The 24107-nt window shown below is 36.0% G+C and overlaps 1 protein-coding gene across 1 annotated transcript in view; it reads right to left on the reverse strand.

The window, feature by feature from the left end:
* Window positions 1-23692, reverse strand: part of LOC110517376 (low affinity immunoglobulin gamma Fc region receptor II) — a 33823-nt gene extending 10131 nt beyond the window's left edge. Inside the window, exons 1-6 of the mRNA XM_036987022.1 lie at window positions 23624-23692; window positions 14949-14993; window positions 8056-8316; window positions 3145-3387; window positions 1886-2089; window positions 853-909 (exon numbers count right to left, since the gene is read on the reverse strand). Coding sequence (XP_036842917.1) covers window positions 853-909; window positions 1886-2089; window positions 3145-3387; window positions 8056-8316; window positions 14949-14993; window positions 23624-23663 — 850 coding nt within the window. The 5' untranslated portion in view covers window positions 23664-23692. The remainder of the gene's footprint in view (window positions 1-852; window positions 910-1885; window positions 2090-3144; window positions 3388-8055; window positions 8317-14948; window positions 14994-23623) is intronic.
* Between the last annotated feature and the right edge of the window lie 415 nt (window positions 23693-24107).

The following is a 24107-nucleotide window of genomic DNA, read 5'->3' on the forward strand; positions in this document are numbered from 1 at the left end:
GTGTTATAGTGTTATACAGTCCTACAGTACCTGTTATAGTGTTATACAGTATTACAGTACCTGTGGTGTTACAGTGTTATTCAGTACTACAGTACCTGTGGTGTTATACAGTACTAAAGTACCTGTGGTGTTATAGTGGTATACAGTATTACAGTACCTGTGGTGTTATACAGTGCTACAGTACCTGTGGTGTTATAGTGGAATGCAGTACTACAGTACCTGTGGTGTTATAGTGGTATACAGTATTACAGTACCTGGGGTGTTATAGTGTTATACAGTATTACAGTACCTGTGGTGTTATAGTGTTATACAGTCCTACAGTACCTGTGGTGTTATACAGTATTACAGTACCCGTGGTGTTATAGTGTTATACAGTATTACAGTACCTGTGGTATTATAGTGTTATACAGTATTACAGTACCTGTGGTGTTATAGTGTTATACAGTACTACAGTACCTGTGGTGTTATAGTGTTATACAGTATTACAGTACCTGTGGTGTTATAGTGTTACACAGTCCTACAGTACCTGTGGTGTTATACAGTATTACAGTACCCGTGGTGTTATAGTGTTATACAGTACTATAGTATCTGTGGTGTTATAGTGTTATACAGTACTATAGTATCTGTGGTGTTATAGTGTTATACAGTACTATAGTATCTGTGGTGTTATAGTGTTATACAGTCCTACAGTACCTGTGGTGTTATACAGTATTACAGTACCCGTGGTGTTATAGTGTTATACAGTATTACAGTACCTGTGGTGTTATACAGTATTACAGTACCTGTGGTGTTATAGTGTTATACAGTATTACAGTACCCGTGGTGTTATAGTGTTATACAGTACTACAGTACCTGTGGTGTTGGAGGTCTTCACTGCAGAGTAGACTGGATCAGATCCTGGAGACTTCTCTGGAGGAGACGAGACAACGGGTTAAAGACATAAAGACATTGTACTGTGTGTGTGTGTGTGTGTGTGTGTGTGTGTGTGTGTGTGTGTGTGTGTGTGTGTGTGTGTGTGTGTGTGTGTGTGTGTGTGTGTGTGTGTGTGTGTGTGTGTGTGTGTGTGTGTGTGTGTGTGTGTGTTTGTTGAACATGTGTGATTTTATGTTTGTATGTGTGTGGACGTGTTTATCTATAATTGAAGACCAGAAGTCCCCACAAGAAATGTAAACAAACACAAATTTGACCAAATAAGGACATTTTGTTGGTTCCCCCAATTTCAGAAGCTGTTTCTATGCAATTTTAGGGTTAGGGTTATAGTTAGGAGCTAGGATTAGGGTTAGGGTTAGGATCTAGGGTTAGGTTTAGGAGCTAGGGTTAGTGTTAGGGTTTGGGTTAGAATCTAGTGTTAGGGTTAGGGTTAGGAGCTGGGGTTAGTGTTAGGGTTAGGGTTAGAATCTAGTGTTAGGGTTAGGGTTAGGATCTAGTGTTAGGGTTAGGGTTAGGATCTAGGGTTAGTGTTAGGGTTAGGGTTAGAATCTATTGTTAGGGTTAGGGTTAGGAGCTAGGGTTAGGTTTAGGAGCTAAGGTTCGTTTTAGGGTTAGGGATAGGAGCTAGGGTTTGGGTTAAGAGCTAGGGTTAGTTTTAGGGTTAGGGTTAGGAGCTAGGATATGGGTTAGGGTTAGGGTTAGGAGCTAGGGTTAGGGTTAGGGTTATGAGCTAGAGTTCGTTTTAGGGTTAGGAGCTAGGGTTAGGGTTAGGAGCAAGGGTTAATTTTAGAGTTAGGGTTAGGTTTTGGGGGGAAGGTTAGGTTTAGGAGCTAGGATTTATTTTAGGGTTAGGTTTCGGGGTTAAGGTTAGGGTTAGACAAAATACGATTTTGAATGGGACTGAATTTTGTGTCCCCACAAGGTTATTTGTACAAGAGTCTCTTTGTATATTTACCTCTCCTTCTCCTGGTTTCTGGGTCCTGTGTGATTCTGACGTCAGCATACGTAACATCTCTTGGTTCAGCTGCTACATCTTTGTTCCTCTTGCAGAACAGGACCAGTAGAATGATCAGAGAGATGGAGAGAGCAGCCACCAACCCAGACACAAACAGAGGGAGGATGAGAGGGGTGGGAGAGGAGGATGAGCCAGAGCCCCCATCTTGAAAAACATCACAGTAAAAAGTTACAAACTGTGATCTGATTAATATTATTTATTATTACATATTTATTACTTCTATAAGAATATTCCAAAGATTAATACACAATGCAGAGATGACGAGAGGGTGAGAGGTCAACACAGTAGTTTTTTTTGTAATAAGGGATTAATGCAGAGACATGGGAGGAATTTGTCTACATATTCAACCTGAAATAGGATACTTGTTATTTGGCCACTGGCACAATTTTATTTTCAAGGAATTCTAATTGGTCAACCACAGGCTAGTTATATACTACATCCTGTCCCTTTGTACACATGAGAGAATCACCGGAGAGCATCACTAGCTCCTAACCCCACTGAGCATCACTAGTTCCTAACCCCACTGAGCATCACTAGCTCCTAACCCCACTGAGCATCACTGGGGACAGGGCAGGGTGACCATCTAACCTAGTGGTTAGAGCGTTGGACCAGTAACCGAAAGGTTGCAAGATCAAATCCTTGAGCTGACATGGTACAAATCTGTCGTTCTGAACGAGGCAATTAACCCACTGTTCCTAGGCCGTCATTGAAAATAAGAAGTTGTTCTTAAACTGACTTACCAAGTTAAATACTGGTAAAAACATATTTGAAAAAAACTGTTTTTCTCCCTTTGATTTGCTTTGGGGTCTGTGTTATTGAAGAATATCATCAGCTACTAACAATTCTAATGACCATGCAGGGATTATAAGAACACAAACAAGTACTTGGGAAGCTAGATGGATGGTGCACTGTCCTTCTCTCAGCACACATCAAAGCTGCAGTCTAGACTTAGTTTCCTCTATCGTAATCGCTCCTCTTTCACCCCAGCTGCCAAACTAACCCTGATTCAGATGACCATCCTACCCATGCTAGATTACAGAGACATAATTTATAGATCAGCAGGTAAGGGTCCCCGCAAAAGGCCTAATGCTTTTTGGTAGACAATCATTGTAAATAAGAATTTGTTCTTTACTGACTTGCCTAGATAAATAAAAGGTTAAATAAAAAATAAATACATACAAATGAATGTGATGTCTCACCTGTCACAGTCATCCAGCTCTCTGGTGATTCCCCTTCAGAGCTGGTACACTTGTAGAGTCCTTCATCTGACTTGGATACTGCAGGGATGGTCATCTCTCCTGTAGTCTCAGTCCTGATGAGGGATCCATCTTTGTAGAAATCAGCTGTGAGGTCAGAGGGAGTTCTCTTATATCTGCAGTGCAGAGTCACAGAATCTCCCTCAGTCACAGGAAGGGTAGGGCTCTCCAGGATCACAGCTCCAGCTGTATATAATATATAAACATCATATATAAAACAGGTCTCTCCAGGATCACAGCTCCAGCTGTATATAATATATAAACAGGTCTCTCCAGGATCACAGCTCCAGCTGTATATAATATATAAACATCATATATAAACAGGTCTCTCCAGGATCACAGCTCCAGCTGTATATAATATATAAACATCATATATAAACAGGTCTCTCCAGGATCACAGCTCCAGCTGTATGTAATATATAAACAGGGCTCTCCAGGATCACAGCTCCAGCTGTATATAATATATAAACATCATATATAAACAGGTCTCTCCAGGATCACAGCTCCAGCTGTATATAATATATAAACATCATGTACAGTTCCAGTCAAATGTTTGGACACACCTACTCATTCAAGGGTTTTTCTTTATTTTTACTATTTTCTATATTGTAAAATAATAGTGAAGACATCAAAACTATGAAATAACAGATGTGGAATCATGTAGTAACCCAAAAAAGTGTTAAAAAAATTAAAATATATTTTTCACCCTTTAGCCTTTGCCTTGATGACAGCTCTTGGCATTCTCTCAACCAGCTTCACCTGGAATGCTTTTTCAACAGTCTTTTTTTATTTATTTATTTTATTTAACCTTTATTTAACTAGGCAAGTCAGTTAAGAACATATTCTTATTTATAATGATGGCCTACCCCGGCAAAACCCGGACGATGCTGGGCCAATTGTGCGACACCCTAAGGTACTGCCAATCAGGGCCAGATGTGATACAGCTTGGATTTGAACCAGGGACTGTAGTGACACCTCTTTCACTAAGATGCCAAGCCTTAGACCGCTGTGCCACTCAGGAACCCCCCAACTCTTGAAGGAGTTCCCACATATGCTGAGCACTTTTTGGCTGCTTTTCCTTTACTCTGCGGTCCAACTCATCCCAAACCATCTCAATTGGGTTGAGGTCGGGTGATTGTGGAGGCCAGGTCATCTGATGCAGCACTCCATCACTCTCCTTCTTGGTCAAATAGCTCTTACACAGCCTGGAGGTGTATTTTGGGTCATTGTCCTGTTGAAAAACAAATGATAGTCCCACTAAGCACAAACTAGATGGGATGGCAAATTGCTGCAGAATGCTGTGGTAGCCATGCAGGTTAAGTGTGCCTCGAATTCTAAATAAATCACTGACAGTGTCAGCAGCAAAGCACACCAACACCATCACACCTCCGCCTCCATGCTCCATGGTGGGAACCACACATACGGAGATCATCCGTTCACCTACTCCGCGTCTCACAAAGACATGGCGATTGGAACCAACAATATCAAATTTGGACCCAAAGGACAGATTTCCACCTGTCTAATGTCCATTGATCGTGTTTCTTGGCCCAAGCAAGTCTCTTCCTCTTATTTGTGTCCTTTAGTAGTGGTTTCTTTGCAGCAATTTGACCATGAAGGCCTGATTCACGCAGTCTCATCTGAACAGTTGCTTGAACTCCGTGAAGCATTTTTTTAGGCTGCAATCTGAGGTGCATGAGAGCCAGGTAACTCTAATTAACTTATCCTCTGCAGCAGAGGTAACTCTGGGTCTTCCATTCCTCTGGTGGTCCTCATGAGAGCCAGTTTCAAGATAGCGCTTGATGGTTTTTGCGACTACACTTGAGGAAACTTTAAAAGTTCTTGAAATTTTCCAGATTTGACTGACCTTCATGTCTTAAAGTATTGATTGACTGTCGTTTCTCTTTGCTTATTTGAGCTGTTCTTGCCATGATATGGACTTGGTCTTTTACCAAATAGGGCTATCTTCTGCATACCACCACTACCTTGTCACAACACAATGGATTGGCTAAAATTCATTAAAAAAATGTAGGGCTGCAATCCCGTTAACGGGATCAATATGACAACAGCCAGTGAAAGTGCAGGGCGCCAAAATCAAATTCAATTCAAATTCAAATTCAAAACAACAAAAATCTCATAATGAAAATTCCTCAAGCATACAAGTATTTTACACCATTTTAAAGATAGAATTCTCGTTAATCCAGCCACAGTGTCTGATTTAAAAAATGCTTTACAGCAGAAAGCACCACAAACGATTATGTTAGATCACCACCAAGCCACAGAATAAACACAGCCATATTTCCAGCCAAAGAGAGGAGTCACAAAAAGCACAAATAGAGATAAAAATTTATCACTAACCTTTGATGATCTTCATCAGATGACACTCATATGACTTCATGTTCAGTATTTCCAAAAACATCCGGTGATATTTTACAAAAATACTCATTATAAATGTTGATGAAAATACAATTGTTGGAAATATAGATATCCTTAATGCAACCGCTGTGTCAGATTTAAAAAAAAACTTTATGGAAAAAGCAAACCATGCAATAATATGAGACAGCGCTCAGAAAAAAAAAATATCCGCCATGTTGGAATCAAAAATCAGAAATTATTATAAACATTATAAACATTATAAATATTCCCTTACCTTTAATGATCTTCATCAGAATGCACTCCTAGGAATCCCAGGTCCACAATAAATGCTTGATTGTTTCGATAATGTCCATCATTTATGTCCAAATAGATCCTATTGTTATGGTGTTTAGTACACAAATCCAAACGCTCGTGCAGGTCAAGCCAAACGTCGGACGAAAAGTTAAAAAATTATATAACAGTCCGAAGAAACCTGTAAAACTAATTATAGAATCAATCTTTAGGAAGTTTTTATCATAAATGTTCAATAAAGTTCCAACCGGAGAATTCCTATGTCCTTAGAGAAGCAATGGAACGCAGGTCGCTATCATGTGAATTGCGCCTGACCAGCACTTGGCACTCTGCCAGACACCTGACTCATTCTGCTCTCCTACAGCCCCACATCACAGTAGAAGCCTCATTCAAGTTTCTAAAGACTGTTGACATCCAGTGGAAGCCCTAGGAAGTGCAACTTGATCCATATACCACTGTGTATTCAATAGGGGCTGGGTTGAAAATCGACCAACCTCAGATTTGCCACTTCCTGTTTGGATTTTTTGTCAGGTTTTGCCTGCCATATGAGTTCTGTTATACTCACAGACATCATTCAAACAGTTTTCTATCCAAATGTACTAATACTATGCATATATTAGCAACTGGGACTGAGGAGCAGGCCGTTTACTCTGGGCACCTCAGGGCACCTTTCATCCAAGACACTCAATACTGCCCCTGCAGCCCTAAGAAGTTTTAAGAAGGAAAGAAATTCCACAAATTAACGTTTTAACTTATGAAGGTGGTTGAGAGAATGCCAAGCGTGTGGAAAGCTCTCATCAAAGCAAAGGGTGAATACTTTGAAGAATCTCCAATATAAAATATATTTTGATTTGTTTGAAACCAGTTGCGATGAGCAAACCCAGATCTGGTTTTCTATTTATAGACCTAAGCTCATTACCATAACGCAATGTTAACTATTCATGAAAATCGCAAATGAAATGAAATAAATATGCTATCTCTCAAGCTTAGCCTTTTGTTAACAACACTGTCATCTCAGATTTTCAAAATATGCTTCTCAACCATAGGAAAACAATCATTTGTGTAACAGTAGCTAGCTAGCATAGCATTTAGAGTTAGCATTAGCATTAGCAATCAGCAGGCAACATTTTCACAAAAACCAGAAAAGCATTCAAATAAAATAATTGACCTTTGAAGAACTTCAGATGTTTTCAATGAGGAGACTCTGTTAGATAGCAAATGTTCAGTTTTTCCTGAAAGATTATTTGTTTAGGAGAAATCGCTCCGTTTGGTGCGTCACGTTTGGCTACCAAAAAAACCCGAAAATCCAGTCATCAAAACGCCAAACTTTTTTCCAAATTAACTCCATAATATCGACTGAAACATGGCAAACGTTGTTTAGAACCAATCCTCAAGGTGTTTTTCACATATCTCTTCGATGATATATCATTCGTGGAAGTGTGCTTTCTGTCCTGAATCCCAGGAGAAAATGCCCGCAACTGAAGATTGCGCACCAATTTAGACAAAGGACACCGGGCGGACCCCTGGAAAATGTAGTCTCTTATGGCCAATCTTCCAATGATATTCCTACAAATACGTCACAATGCTGCAGACATCTTGAAGAAACGACAGAAAGCGCAGGCTCGTTCCTGGAGCATTCACAGCCATATAAGGAGACATTGGAAAACAGAGCTTCAGAAATTCTGCTCATTTCCTGTTTGAGGTTTCATCTTGGTTTCGCCTGTAGAATGAGTTCAGTGGCACTCACAGATAATATCTTTGCAGTTTTGGAAACGTTAGACTGTTTTCTTTCCAAAGCTGGAAATTATATGCATAGTCGAGCATCTTTTCGTGACAAAATATTGCGCTTAAAACGGGCACGTTTTTTTATCCAATAATGAAATAGCGCCCCCATAGATTCAACAGGTTAATACTTTTTTGGTTATTACATGATTCCATATGTGTTATTTCATAGTTTTGATGTATTCACTATTATTCTACAATGTAGAAAATAGTAAAAATAAAGAAAAACCCTGGAATGACTAGGTGTGTCCAAACTTTTGACTGGTTCTGTATAAACAGGTCTCTCCAGGATCACAGCTCCAGCTGTGTATAATATATAAACATCATATATAAACATAACATCAGCTATCTGAAACCAGATGAACCACTAAACACAATAATGTTAGTAGATGGTGTTTGTGGACATACCATGTACTGTGATGTTGACAGCATTGCTGTGTTCTCCAGACCCAGACTCACACCAGTACACTCCACTGTCTGATGGTATTAGTGACACAATGCATGAAGACCCTTGTGGTTTTCCCCAGTCAATATTACACTCTGAAAAGGTTCCTCTCCCTGTGTTCCTCACCACGCTCCATCCAGCAGAGTTCCCCTGAACCTCACAGCTCAGAGAGACAGACTCAAATTCAAAGAATTGAGATCTGTCAGGACTGACATTCAGAGAGGCTGGAAGAGAGAGATCAAAGAACGAAAGAGAGAGAGAGAGGGATGGAGAGAGATAGAGTGATAAGGGGAGAGAGATAGAGAGAGTTGCATTGTCTAAAGTAAAGTATTAAATGAAGGCCCTCAAGAGCAGTAGTGCCTGTATTGGCACAGAGATGCAGAAGGGTTGGTGCAGAGGAAGGTGTAATATTATACTGCCAACCATATTAGAACAATCTACTACTTCTTCTCTACTTGTTACCATAGAACAATCTACTACTTCTTCTCTACTTCTTACCGTTACTAGACTCTATCATTAATATGAGAAAAGATCCAGATCAGTAGAGACCAAGTAGAGACCATTTCACCCTAAGAGAAACAACCCTCAAACACAACACACACTATACTGACCTTGGTCTGACCGGAGGTTAATCTGTGCGTTTTGAAATGGCCATAGAGTCTCTAACAGAGCATATTTTCCATTTAGAAAGACACAGTATAAATGTAACCCACCAACTAGATTTTTGATTTTAATATTTGTCAACACTCAAATGTCCTATTTTTTTTTATTTAACCTTTTTTAGTAGCTAGGCAAAAAAAGTTAAGAACAAATTCTTATTTACAATGATGGCCTAGAAACAGAGGGATAACTGCCTTGTTCAGTGGCAGAACAACAGATGTTTACCTTGTCAGCTCAAGGATTTGAACTAGCAACTTTTCAGTTATTGGCCCAACACTTTAACCACTGGGCTACCTGCTGGTTATTGGCCCAACACTTTAACCACTGGGCTACCTGCTGGTTACTGGCCCAACACTTTAACCACTAGGCTACCTGCTGGTTACTGGCCCAACACTTTAACCACTAGGCTACCTGCTGGTTACTGGCCCAACACTTTAACCACTAGGCTACCTGCTGGTTACTGGCCCAACACTCTAACCACTAGGCTACCTGCTGGTTATTGGCCCAACACTCTAACCACTAGGCTACCTGCTGGTTATTGGCCCAACAATTTAACCACTAGGCTACCTGCTGGTTATTGGCCCAACACTTTAACCACTAGGCTACCTGCTGGTTACTGGCGCAACACTCTAACCACTAGGCTACCTGCTGGTTACTGGCCCAACACTTTAACCACTAGGCTACCTGCTGGTTACTGGCCCAACACTCTAACCACTAGGCTACCTGCTGGCTATTGGCCCAACACTCTAACCACTAGGCTACCTGCTGGTTACTGGCCCAACACTCTAACCACTAGGCTACCTGCTGGTTACTGACCCAACAATTTAACCACTAGGCTACCTGCTGGTTATTGGCCCAACACTTTAACCACTAGGCTACGTGCTGGTTATTGGGCCAATGCTCTAACCACTAGGCTACCTGCTGAAGGAGATGGTGTAGCAGAGCAGCAACATTTAGTTTATTTACTACTAAATATACATCATTAGATGAAAGCCCCAACTGAAATTTGACACCTAAAATATTCTAGGTGTGCACCATAGCCTGGCCTTGCCATAGAGACAGACAAATATACATACTCAGTGACCATAACCTGTCCATAGAGACAGACCAATGTACAGACTCAGTGTCATTTTATAATAGAGATAGTAGATCTAGCTGGTCTTTCATTATATATTAGAGACAGTAGATCTAGCTGGTCTGTCATCATATAATATAGACAGTAGACCTAGCTGGTCTGTCATAATATAATAGAGACAGTAGATATAGCTGGTCTGTCATAGTGTAATAGAGACAATAGATCTAGCTGGTCTGTCATAATATAATAGAGACAGTAGATTTAGCTGGTCTGTCATAATATAATAGAGACAGCAGATCTAGCTGGTCTGTCATAATATAATAGAGACAATATATCTAGCTGGTCTGTCATAATATAATAGAGACAATATATCTAGCTCCAGATTTTATCCTAGTCTTTCATAATAGAGACAATATATCTAACTCTAGATTATATCCTAGTCTTTCATAATAGAGACAATATATCTAACTCTAGATTATATCCTAGTCTTTCATAATAGAGACAATATATCTAACTCTAGATTATATCCTAGTCTTTCATAATAGAGACAATATATCTAACTCTAGATTATATCTAGAGACTATCACTACCCTATTGTTTCACTCCCACAGGGTTATAGTTATATAGTTATAGTAATATAGTTATAGTTATATAGTTAGTTATATAGTTAGTTATATAGTTATAGTTATATAGTTATAGTTATATAGTTAGTTATATAGTTATAGTTATATAGTTAGTTATATAGTTAGTTATATAGTTATAGTTATATAGTTAGTTATATAGTTAGTTATATAGTTATAGTTATATAGTTATAGTTATATAGTTAGTTATATAGTTATAGTTATATAGTTATAGTTATATAGTTAGTTATATAGTTAGTTATATAGTTAGTTATACAGTTATAGTTATATAGTTAGTTATATAGTTATAGTTATATAGTTAGTTATATAGTTAGTTATATAGTTATAGTTATATAGTTAGTTATATAGTTATAGTTATATAGTTAGTTATATAGTTAGTTATATAGTTATAGTAATATAGTTATAGTTATATAGTTAGTTATATAGTTATAGTTATATAGTTAGTTATATAGTTATAGTTATATAGTTATAGTTATATAGTTAGTTATATAGTTATAGTTATATAGTTAGTTATATAGTTATAGTTATATAGTTAGTTATATAGTTATAGTTATATAGTTAGTTATATAGTTAGTTATATAGTTATAGTAATATAGTTATAGTTATATAGTTAGTTATATAGTTAGTTATATAGTTATAGTTATATAGTTATAGTTATATAGTTATAGTTATATAGTTATAGTTATATAGTTAGTTATATAGTTAGTTATATAGTTATAGTAATATAGTTATAGTTATATAGTTAGTTATATAGTTAGTTATATAGTTATAGTTATATAGTTATAGTTATATAGTTATAGTTATATAGTTATAGTTATATAGTTATAGTTATATAGTTAGTTATATAGTTAGTTATATAGTTAGTTATATAGTTATAGTAATATAGTTATAGTTATATAGTTATAGTTATATAGTTATAGTTATATAGTTATAGTAATATAGTTATAGTTATATAGTTAGTTATATAGTTAGTTATATAGTTAGTTATATAGTTAGTTATATAGTTATAGTTATATAGTTAGTTATATAGTTATAGTTATATAGTTATAGTAATATAGTTATAGTTATATAGTTAGTTATATAGTTAGTTATATAGTTATAGTTATATAGTTATAGTTATATAGTTATAGTTATATAGTTATAGTTATATAGTTAGTTATATAGTTATAGTTATATAGTTAGTTATATAGTTAGTTATATAGTTATAGTTATATAGTTATAGTAATATAGTTATAGTTATATAGTTATAGTTATATAGTTAGTTATATAGTTATAGTTATATAGTTATAGTTATATAGTTAGTTATATAGTTAGTTATATAGTTAGTTATATAGTTAGTTATATAGTTAGTTATATAGTTAGTTATATAGTTATAGTTATATAGTTATAGTAATATAGTTATAGTTATATAGTTATAGTAATATAGTTATAGTTATATAGTTAGTTATATAGTTAGTTATATAGTTATAGTTATATAGTTATAGTTATATAGTTAGTTATATAGTTATAGTTATATAGTTATAGTTATATAGTTAGTTATATAGTTAGTTATATAGTTAGTTATACAGTTATAGTTATATAGTTAGTTATATAGTTATAGTTATATAGTTAGTTATATAGTTAGTTATATAGTTATAGTTATATAGTTATAGTTATATAGTTAGTTATATAGTTATAGTTATATAGTTAGTTATATAGTTAGTTATATAGTTATAGTAATATAGTTATAGTTATATAGTTAGTTATATAGTTAGTTATATAGTTATAGTAATATAGTTATAGTTATATAGTTAGTTATATAGTTAGTTATATAGTTATAGTTATATAGTTATAGTTATATAGTTAGTTATATAGTTATAGTTATATAGTTATAGTTATATAGTTAGTTATATAGTTAGTTATATAGTTAGTTATACAGTTATAGTTATATAGTTAGTTATATAGTTATAGTTATATAGTTAGTTATATAGTTAGTTATATAGTTATAGTTATATAGTTATAGTTATATAGTTATAGTTATATAGTTAGTTATATAGTTATAGTTATATAGTTAGTTATATAGTTATAGTTATATAGTTAGTTATATAGTTAGTTATATAGTTATAGTTATATAGTTAGTTATATAGTTATAGTTATATAGTTAGTTATATAGTTATAGTTATATAGTTAGTTATATAGTTATAGTTATATAGTTATAGTTATAGTTATATAGTTAGTTATATAGTTATAGTTATATAGTTAGTTATATAGTTATAGTTATATAGTTAGTTATATAGTTATAGTTATATAGTTATAGTTATATAGTTAGTTATATAGTTATAGTTATATAGTTAGTTATATAGTTATAGTTATATAGTTATAGTTATATAGTTAGTTATATAGTTATAGTTATATAGTTAGTTATATAGTTATAGTTATATAGTTAGTTATATAGTTATAGTTATATAGTTATAGTTATATAGTTAGTTATATAGTTATAGTTATATAGTTTCGGTATATAGTTATAGTTATATAGTTATAGTTATATAGTTAGTTATATAGTTATAGTTATATAGTTATAGTTATATAGTTAGTTATATAGTTATAGTTATATAGTTAGTTATATAGTTATAGTTATATAGTTAGTTATATAGTTATAGTTATATAGTTAGTTATATAGTTATAGTTATATAGTTAGTTATATAGTTAGTTATATAGTTATAGTTATATAGTTAGTTATATAGTTATAGTTATATAGTTAGTTATATAGTTATAGTCATATAGTTAGTTATATAGTTATAGTTATATAGTTAGTTATATAGTTATAGTTATATAGTTAGTTATATAGTTATAGTTATATAGTTAGTTATATAGTTAGTTATATAGTTATAGTTATATAGTTAGTTATATAGTTATAGTTATATAGTTATAGTTATATAGTTAGTTATATAGTTATAGTTATATAGTTAGTTATATAGTTATAGTTATATAGTTAGTTATATAGTTATAGTTATATAGTTATAGTTATATAGTTAGTTATATAGTTATAGTTATATAGTTAGTTATATAGTTATAGTTATATAGTTATAGTTATATAGTTAGTTATATAGTTATAGTTATATAGTTAGTTATATAGTTATAGTTATATAGTTAGTTATATAGTTATAGTTATATAGTTATAGTTATATAGTTAGTTATATAGTTATAGTTATATAGTTTCGGTATATAGTTATAGTTATATAGTTATAGTTATATAGTTATAGTTATATAGTTATAGTTATATAGTTAGTTATATAGTTATAGTTATATAGTTAGTTATATAGTTATAGTTATATAGTTAGTTATATAGTTATAGTTATATAGTTAGTTATATAGTTATAGTTATATAGTTAGTTATATAGTTAGTTATATAGTTATAGTTATATAGTTAGTTATATAGTTATAGTTATATAGTTAGTTATATAGTTATAGTCATATAGTTAGTTATATAGTTATAGTTATATAGTTAGTTATATAGTTATAGTTATATAGTTAGTTATATAGTTATAGTTATATAGTTAGTTATATAGTTAGTTATATAGTTATAGTTATATAGTTAGTTATATAGTTATAGTTATATAGTTATAGTTATATAGTTAGTTATATAGTTATAGTTATATAGTTTCGGTATATAGTTATAGTTATATAGTTATAGTTATAGTTATATAGTTATAGTTATATAGTTATAGTTATATAGTTAGTTATATAGTTATAGTTATATAGTTATAGTTATATAGTTATAGTTATATAGTTATAGTTATATAGTTAGTTATATAGTTATAGTTATATAGTTAGTTATATAGTTAGTTATATAGTTAGTTATATAGTTAGTTATATAGTTATAGTTATATAGTTAGTTATATAGCTAGTTATGTAGTTAGTTATATAGTTATAGTTATTTCGTTATAGTTATATAGTTAGTTATATAGTTATAGTTATTGTTAACATGTATCTATTTGAGTCTGTATCTCACATCACAGAGTACCATGTTCTACCCTGTGATGTGTTGCAGGTGAGAGCAGCTGGAACAGGTGGAGATTCTTTATGGAACCTTCGTTACTAAGAGAATAAGGACTGGAGACTGACATGAAGTCACAACCAATGACGAGACAGGAAGACATGTTACTATTATAGAACAGGTGATGAATATAGAGAAATGTTACTATTATAGAACAGGTGATGAATATAGATAAATGTTACTATTATAGAACAGGTGATGAATATAGAGAAATGTTACTATTATAGAACAGGTGATGAATATAGAGAAATGTTACTATTATAGAACAGGTGATGAATATAGAGAAATGTTACTATTATAGAACAGGTGATGAATATAGAGAAATGTTACTATTATAGAACAGGTGATGAATATAGAGAAATGTTACTATTATAGAACAGGTGATGAATATAGAGAAATGTTACTATTATAGAACAGGTGATGAATATAGAGAAATGTACTCACCTCCACCTTGTCCGAGGCTACAGTATACCAGAGTACTCAACAGCACTGAAACACACAGAGAGAACTATCACTATGGTACATGATGTAAACACTGAAACACACTGAGAGAACTATCACTATGGTACATGATGTAAACACTGAAACACACAGAGAGAACTATCACTATGGTACATGATGGAAACACTGAAACACACTGAGAGAACTATCACTATGGTACATGATGTAAACACTGAAACACACAGAGAGAACTATCACTATGGTACATGATGGAAACACTGAAACACACAGAGAGAACTATCACTATGGTACATGATGTAAACACTGAAACACACAGAGAGAACTATCACTATGGTACATGATGTACACACTGAAACACACAGAGAGAACTATCACTATGGTACATGATGTAAACACTGAAACACACAGAGAGAACTATCACTATGGTACATGATGTAAACACTGAAACACACAGAGAGAACTATCACTATGGTACATGATGTAAACACTGAAACACACAGAGAGAACTATCACTATGGTACATGATGTAAACACTGAAACACACATAGAGAACTATCACTATGGTACATGATGTAAACACTGAAACACACAGAGAGAACTATCACTATGGTACATGATGGAAACACTGACACACAGAGAGAACTATTACTATGGTACATGATGGAAACACTGAAACACACAGAGAGAACTATCACTATGGTACATGATGTAAACACTGAAACACACAGAGAGAACTATCACTATGGTACATAATGTAAACACTGAAACACACAGAGAGAACTACCACTATGGTACATAATGTAAACACTGAAACACACAGAGAGAACTATCACTATGGTACATAATGTAAACACGGAAACACACAGAGATAACTATCACTATGGTACATGATGTAAACACTGAAACACACAGAGAGAACTATCACTATGGTACATAATGTAAACACTGAAACACACAGAGAGAACTATCACTATGGTACATAATGTAAACACTGAACCACACAGAGAGAACTATCACTATGGTACATGATGTAAACACTGAAACACACACAGAGAACTATCACTATGGTGCATGATGTAAACACTGAAACACACAGAGAGAACTATCACCATGGTACATGATGTAAACACTGAAACACACAGAGAGAACTATCACTATGGTACATGATGTAAACACTGAAACACACAGAGAGAACTATCACTATGGTTCATGATGGAAACACTGAAACACACAGAGAGAACTATCACTATGGTACATAATGGAAACACTGAGCTGCACCACAGATATTAATTTCCTTAATAGTCTATTAACACATTCTTGTGTGAATCTTATTAACATACTGCAAAAATTCCCATCAAAATCCGTAAATTTAAGAGATCTGTGTTTTTGCATCGGCTGTGTTGCAATCCTCAGCATCAGACTATGTTGGACTTCCACATCTGTGTGGAATGGCACTCTACAACTCCCACAAGTCTCGTGGAAAGGGGAGACTCAGTTACAGACTAATATGACCAACTATCCCAACTATGGAAAGGGGAGAATCTCAGCTACAAACTAATATGACCCCCTATGGAAAGAGGAGACTCAGCTACAAACTAATATGACCCCACCATGGAAAGAGGAGACTCAGCTACAAACTAATATGACCCCACAATGGAAAGAGGAGACTCAGTTACAAACTAATATGACCCCACCATGGAAAGAGGAGACTCTCAGCTACAAACTAATATGACCCCACTGTGGAAAGAGGAGACTCTCAGATACAAACTAATATGACCCCACCATGGAAAGAGGAGACTCTCAGCTACAAACTAATATGACCCCACTATGGAAAGGGGAGACTCATACAAATGAATGGTAGTATGGAGATATATATAGATATTAAACCTTCATCTGAAGGTAACCTATACAAATTAATGGAAGCATGGATATTTTTTTATTTATTTTTATTTCACCTTTATTTAACCAGGTAGGCTAGTTGAGAACAAGTTCTCATTTACAACTGCGACCTGGCCAAGATAAGGCATAGCAGTGTGAACAGACAACACAGAGTTACACATGGAGTAAACAATTAACAAGTCAATAACACAGTAGAAAAAAAAGAGTCTATATACAGTGTGTGCAAAAGGCATGAGGAGGTAGGCGAATAATTACAATTTAGCAGATTAACACTGGAGTGATAAATGATCAGATGGTCATGTACAGGTAGAGATATTGGTGTGCAAAAGAGCAGAAAAGTAAATAAATATAAACAGTATGGGGATGAGGTAGGTAAATTGGGTGGGCTATTTACCGATAGACTATGTACAGCTGCAGCGATCGGTTAGCTGCTCAGATAGCAGATGTTTGAAGTTGGTGAGGGAGATACAAGTCTCCAACTTCAGCGATTTTTGCAAATATCGTTTTGTGCCAACAAAAATAAGGGGTTAAATATCTGTCCCAAAAACTAAAATGTGTCCTGAGCTTTCTTATATGAAATGTGTCCTGAGCTTTCTCATCCCGTTGGGGATGAATCAGAATTAGTTAGGTAACATTGATAAATGAGATGTTTTATTTACATAATACTGCTTATGTGAGATATTTGTCATTAGGGTGTCTTCTTTTGGATAATACTGTTGGCAGTTTGCAGTTATCCCTTCTCTGCTAGGGCTTAGTCACTACGAGCCCAGAGAGGGGAGAGGTCAAGCTTGTCTTCATACGTCAATGTATCTGCATTAAACCATGTGATGCTATGAAGAATATCAGAAGGGGAGGAGGACAGAATGGAGGCTTGTCTTCTTATGGGAATGTGTCTGTAACTATTGTATGTCCCTCTGAGGTTGCCCTTATCTTGATCTAATATATGACCTAAGAGGCTCACTGTCTCGGTGATCTTGTCCAGGAGGAGATGTATTTGAGATGGGAGTATCTAGAATTGACAATTGATATATGCCATTGGATGAGGTAATGGTTTGGTCCTAAGTGGTACCAAGAACGAGATAGGAACTTCGTTTAGGAGACCAAACTGAACGATAATTTATAGCTAATGCTATCTGGCTATGGGATACTCCTCTGTCAAGTAAAAGGTTCTTTGTGAACTGTTCCTGAGATCTGTGTTTCGTCATGTGAGTTGAGATGGGTGTGAGTCTTGGCTATAAATGATACTAAGAACTGTTTTGTAAGCACTCTCAGAGAATTCATTTATAGACGCTGAATTGATCTGAGAGTCACATGGCTATGGTGAAGCTCATATAATTAAAGATGGACTTTATAATATATCTTTGACTTGTGTGTGGTTTGCTCTCTCATTATTTGGTAATAAAGGAAATTTCCTCAACAGACCCGATTCAGGAAATGTCGCAGGTCACAACTTCACAGGACTGTAAAAATGTTTTTTATGAAAATGCGTTTTTTTTGGCAGAAACGCCTTCTTGAACATGTGAACTTTCATGTGCCTTATTAACAAACGTGTATGCTGTCTGGAAATATGAATACAATTGTTAAATTATGAGCCTAGTTGGTTAAGCAACAGAAAAAGTTAGCAGCCTTCCCACTAGCCATGATTGGCTGGGATAATGAGTGGTCTGTACATGCCAAGAGAAGAGTTCAGATTAGTCTGCTATATAGAAGGCTTCTATCTATTTCAGCTCGTCAGTCTGTGTTGGTAATCCTGTCGAATGCAGGGAAAAAAAGTATTGTGTATTGTGTATTGTGTATTGTGGAGCTGCATAAGTGTTGATTTCCACTTTCTGGAGGATCAAGTTTTGAAATCAGTGGAATTTGAGTATGATATCTAAGGAGATGGAGAAAACACTTGTCTCCGGATTACATCTTCAAACTAAGGGCAACCGTGGTATGACATTCCTGATAGGGAGACGTGTCCACCATGCACGATGATGATAAGATAGTCTAGCGTTAGCTCGCCACATTTTCAGATATTACTGTTGACTAAACCTATTCCATTCAAATTTGCACAACCGCGGCATTCAAACAAGGCTGCAATAAAAACTAATTGGACTGTAGCGACTGTGTTGGCATCGAAATCTGGGGTGTGAACTGCGTTTCTATTCAAGCATTGATTGATATGTTAATGGCCCGATAGTATTGGAGAAATATAGAAAAAAACGGACTCCTCTGACGCTGTATGTTAAATTGTGAAGTGTCACACCCGCCATTTTTAAAAACAACCGACGGAGTTCATTGCCTTCTTCAATCATGCAGAGACAGGCAGCACGATGGTCTTGTCATTGATTTTTCTGGAAAGGGAAGAAATTGTGCTTTACAATGGTATTCGTATTACAGTTGACCTGGAAGTATTACGTTTTTTTGGGGGGCGCTAAAATAAGGTACCTTTTACATTACAACGAGATGTACAAAAGATTGTTAGCTAACTATTAATCATGTTTTAAGGTAAGACCCATGTGCAGTGTGACGAAGTAATAAAAGTTTAATATTTGAACAAGGGCAGGAAAAAGGACAGGTCAAGGGCAGGCAGAGGTCAGTAAACCAGAGTGGTGGGGCAAAGGTACAGGATGGCAGGCAGGCAGATCTCAGTAATCAAGAGTGGTGGGACAAAGCTACAGGATGGCAGGCAGACAGAGGGCAGTAATCCAGAGTAGTGTGGCAAAGGTACAGGACGGCAGGCAGGCAGAGGTCAGTAAGGCAGAGGTCAGTAATCTAGAGTAGTGGGGCAAAGGTTCAGGATGGCAGGCAGGCAGAGTTCAGTAATCCAGAGTAGTGGGGCAAAGGTACAGGACGCTAGGCAGACAGGCTCAGGGTCAGGGTCAGGGCAGGCAGAATGGTCAAAACTGGGAAATCTAGAAAACAGGAACTTAGACAAGACAGAAGCAAGGGGGAAAACGCTGATAGGCTTGACGAACAAAACAAACTGGCAAAAGTCAAACACAGAACACGGGGATAAATACACTGAGGGTAATGGACTTCAGCAATCTGTAAGAACCGATGCTGGAGATGAGAAGCAGGTACGGAGAGTGAACGTTTAATTTCCCACAGATAAGGGATGGGACAGGAACAGCATCAGAACTGGGTAATACAAAGACATAACCTCACACTCAACGTCAGCAAAACTAAGGAGATGATTGTGGACTTCAGGAAACAGCAGAGGGAACACCCCCCTATCCACATCGATGGAACAGTAGTGGAGAGGGTAGCAAGTTTTAAGTTCCTCGGCGTACACATCACAGACAAACTGAATTGGTCCACCCACACAGACAGCATCGTGAAGAAGGCGCAGCAGCGCCTCTTCAACCTCAGGAGGCTGAAGAAATTTGGCTTGTCACCAAAAGCACTCACAAACTTCTACAGATGCACAATCGAGAGCATCCTGTCGGGCTGTATCACCGCCTGGTACGGCAACTGCTCCACCCTCAACCGTAAGGCTCTCCAGAGGGTAGTGAGGTCTGCACAACGCATCACCGGGGGCAAACTACCTGCCCTCCAGGACACCTACACAACCCGATGTCACAGGAAGGCCATAAAGATCATCAAGGACAACAACCACCCGAGCCACTGCCTGTTCACCACGCTATCATCCAGAAGGCGAGGTCAGTACAGGTGCATCAAAGCTGGGACCGAGAGACTGAAAAACAGCTTCTATCTCAAGGCCATCAGACTGTTAAACAGCCACCACTAACATTGAGTGGCTGCTGCCAACACACTGACTCAACTCCAGCCACTTTAATAATGGGAATTTATGTAAAATATATCACTAGCCACTTTAAACAATTCTACTTAATATAATGTTTACATACCCTACATTATTTATCTCATATGTATACATATATACTGTACTCTATATCATCTACTGCATCTTTTTGTAATACATGTATCACTAGCCACTTTAAACTATGCCACTTTGTTTACATACTCATCTCATATGTATATACTGTACTCGATACCATTTACTGCATCTTGCCTATGCCGCTCTGTACCATCACTCATTCATATATCTTTATGTACATATTCTTTATCCCTTTACACTTGTGTGTATAAGGTAGTAGTTTTGGAATTGTTAGCTAGATTACTCGTTGGTTATTACTGCATTGTCGGAACTAGAATCACAAGCATTTCGCTACACTCGCATTAACATCTGCTAACCATGTGTATGTGACAAATAAAATTTAATTTGATTTGATTTGACATACAACAATTAATGCTGAAGCAGGGAACAGCTCTGGGGAACAGACAGATATAGGGGCGGTAATGACACAGGTGATTGAGTCCAGGTGAGTGCAAAAAATCGCTGATGCACGTGACGAGGGAAGCAGGTGTGCGTAATGATGGTGGCAGGGGTGCGTAGTGCTGGGCAGCCTGGCACCCTCGAGTGCCAGGGAGGGTGAGCGGGAGCAGGCGTGACAACTATACACGTGTCTAATTTTGACAGACAGTGGTTCATTTCAAGCTAGTGTACTGTTAGCTAGCTATATGTCTTAAGCTAAAGTGTACTGTTAGCTAGCTAGCTAACGTTAACTGGCTGGCTCCGTAGCTGAAGTTATTATTCATTTCCCAGGGCCGTTTGCTGTTCTAGTTAGAGCCAAGATCGTCAAGTTATTAAACTATATAGATATTAAACTATATAGATATTAACCTATATAGATATTTAAACATATAGATATTAAAACATATACATATTAAACGATATAGATATTAAACTATATAGATATTAAACTATATAGATATTCAACTATATAGATATTAAACTATATAGATATTAAACTATATAGATATTAAACTATATAGATATTAAACTATATAGATATTAAACCATATATATATTAAACAATACAGATATTAAACTATATAGATATTAAACTATATAGATATTAAACTATATAGATATTAAACTATATAGATATTAAACTATATAGATATTAAACCATATATATATTAAACAATACAGATATTAAACTACATACATTTGAAGTCGGATGTTTACATACACCTTAGCCAAATACATATAAACTCAGTTTTTCACAATTCCTGACATTTAATCCTAGTAAAAAATGCCCTGTTTTAGGTCAGTTAGGATCACCACTTTACTTTAAGAATGTGAAATGTCAGAATAATAGAAGAGAGAATAATTTTTTTCAGCTTCACATTCCCAATAGGTCCGAAATTTACATACACGCAATTTGTACTTGGTGGTGTTGCCTTTAAATTGTTTAACTTGGGTCAAATCTATCAGGTAGCCTTCACAAGCGTCCCACATTAAGTTGGGTGAATTTTGGCCCATTCCTCCTGACAGTCAGGTTTGTAGGCCTCCGTGCTCACAAGCGCTTTTTCAGTTCTGCCCACAAATTTTCTATAGGATTGAGGTCAGGGCTTTGTTATGGCCACTCCAATACCTTGACTTTGTTGTCCCTAAGCCATTTTGCCACAACTTTGGAAGTCAATGTCCTTTTGGAAGACCCATTTGCGACCAAGCTTTAACTTCCTGACTGATGTCTGGAGATGGTGCTTCAATAATATCCACATCATTTTCCTGCCTCTTGATGCCATCTATTTTGTGAAGTGGAACAGTCCCTCCTGGAGCAAAGCACCCCCTTCAACATGATGCTGCCATCCCCATGCTTCACGGTTGGGGTGGTGTTCTTCGGCTTGCAAGCATCCACCTTTTTCCTCCAAACATAACTATGGTCATTATGGCCAAACATTTCAATTTTTGTTTCATCAGACCATTTCTCTAAAAAGTACCATCTTTGTCCCCATGTGCAGTTGCAGACCGTAGTCTGGCTTTTTATGGTGTTTTTGGAGAAGTGGTTTCTTCCTGAATTGCCTTTCAGGTGATGTCGATATTGGACTCTGTGGAAATATATACTTTTGTTCCTGTCTCCTCCAGCATCTTCACAAGGTCCTTTGCTGATGTTCTGGGATTGATTTGCACTTTTTGCACTAAAGTACGTTCATCTCTAGGAGACAGAACGCGTCTCCTTACTGAGCGGTATGACAGCTGTGTGCTTCCATGGTGTTTATACTTGTGTGCTATTGTTAGTACAGATGAACGTGGTACCTTCAGGGGTTTGGAAATGGCTCCCAAGGATGAACCAGACTTGTGGAGGTCTGCAAATTTTTTCTGAGGTCTTGGCTGATTTCTTTTGATTTTCCCATGATGTCAAGCAAAGAGGCACTGAGTTTGAAGGCAGGCCTTGAAATACATCCACAGGTACACTGTCAAATTGACTCAAATGATGTCAATTAGCCTGTCAGAAGCCTCTAAAGCCATGACATAATTTTCTGGAAATTTCCAAGCTGTTTAAAGGCACATTCAACTTAGTGTACGTAAACTTCTGACCCACTGGACTTGTGATACAGTGAATTGTAAGTGAAATAATCTGACTGCAAACAATTGTTGGGAAAATGACTTGTGTCATGCACAAAGTAGATGTCCTAACCGACTTTCCAAAACTATAGTTTGTTAACAAGAAACGTGGTGTGATTGAAAAATGAGTTTTAATGACTCCAACATGTGTATATAAACTTTTGACTTCAACTGTAGATATCAAACAGATTTTAGCTCGTATTAAACCATACAGATAATCATAAGATAGATGTGTTCCATCTCACCTGCCGACACACACACACACACGCACACACACACACGTACACACGTACACACGTACACACGCACACGCACACGCACACGCACACAGAGTACTTACAAATCTGCCAGCAGAGTGGTGTGAGTTCATCCTGTTCCATCCTGTCTTGCTTCTCAATGAGACTCTGTGATCTCCAGTTACAGACTTATAGACCCTCCTCCTCTTTCCTGTTTTGACCACACACACACACGACCCTGCTGACGACGTGGTGAAACAGAGGAAGAGAGAGTAGATTATCTTGTCTATACCTCCTCTACCACTGTATATTTCTTCATTGCCACTTCTCCCACCCCTGGACTAGAATCATATCTGTTAATGCCAACCATTCCCATGTGCTCAACTGTGTTATTCTGAGAGGACTGACCTCTAACCCCTACTGTCAGACACTACTGTAGATCTGAGAGGACTGACCTCTATCCCCTACTATCAGACACTACTGTAGATCTGAGAGGACTGACCTCTATCCCCTACTATCAGACACTACTGTAGATCTGAGCGGATTGACCTCTATCCCCTACTATCAGTCACTACTGTAGATCTGAGA

Source organism: Oncorhynchus mykiss, chromosome 9, assembly GCF_013265735.2.
Source record: "Oncorhynchus mykiss isolate Arlee chromosome 9, USDA_OmykA_1.1, whole genome shotgun sequence".
NCBI lineage: Eukaryota > Metazoa > Chordata > Actinopteri > Salmoniformes > Salmonidae > Oncorhynchus > Oncorhynchus mykiss.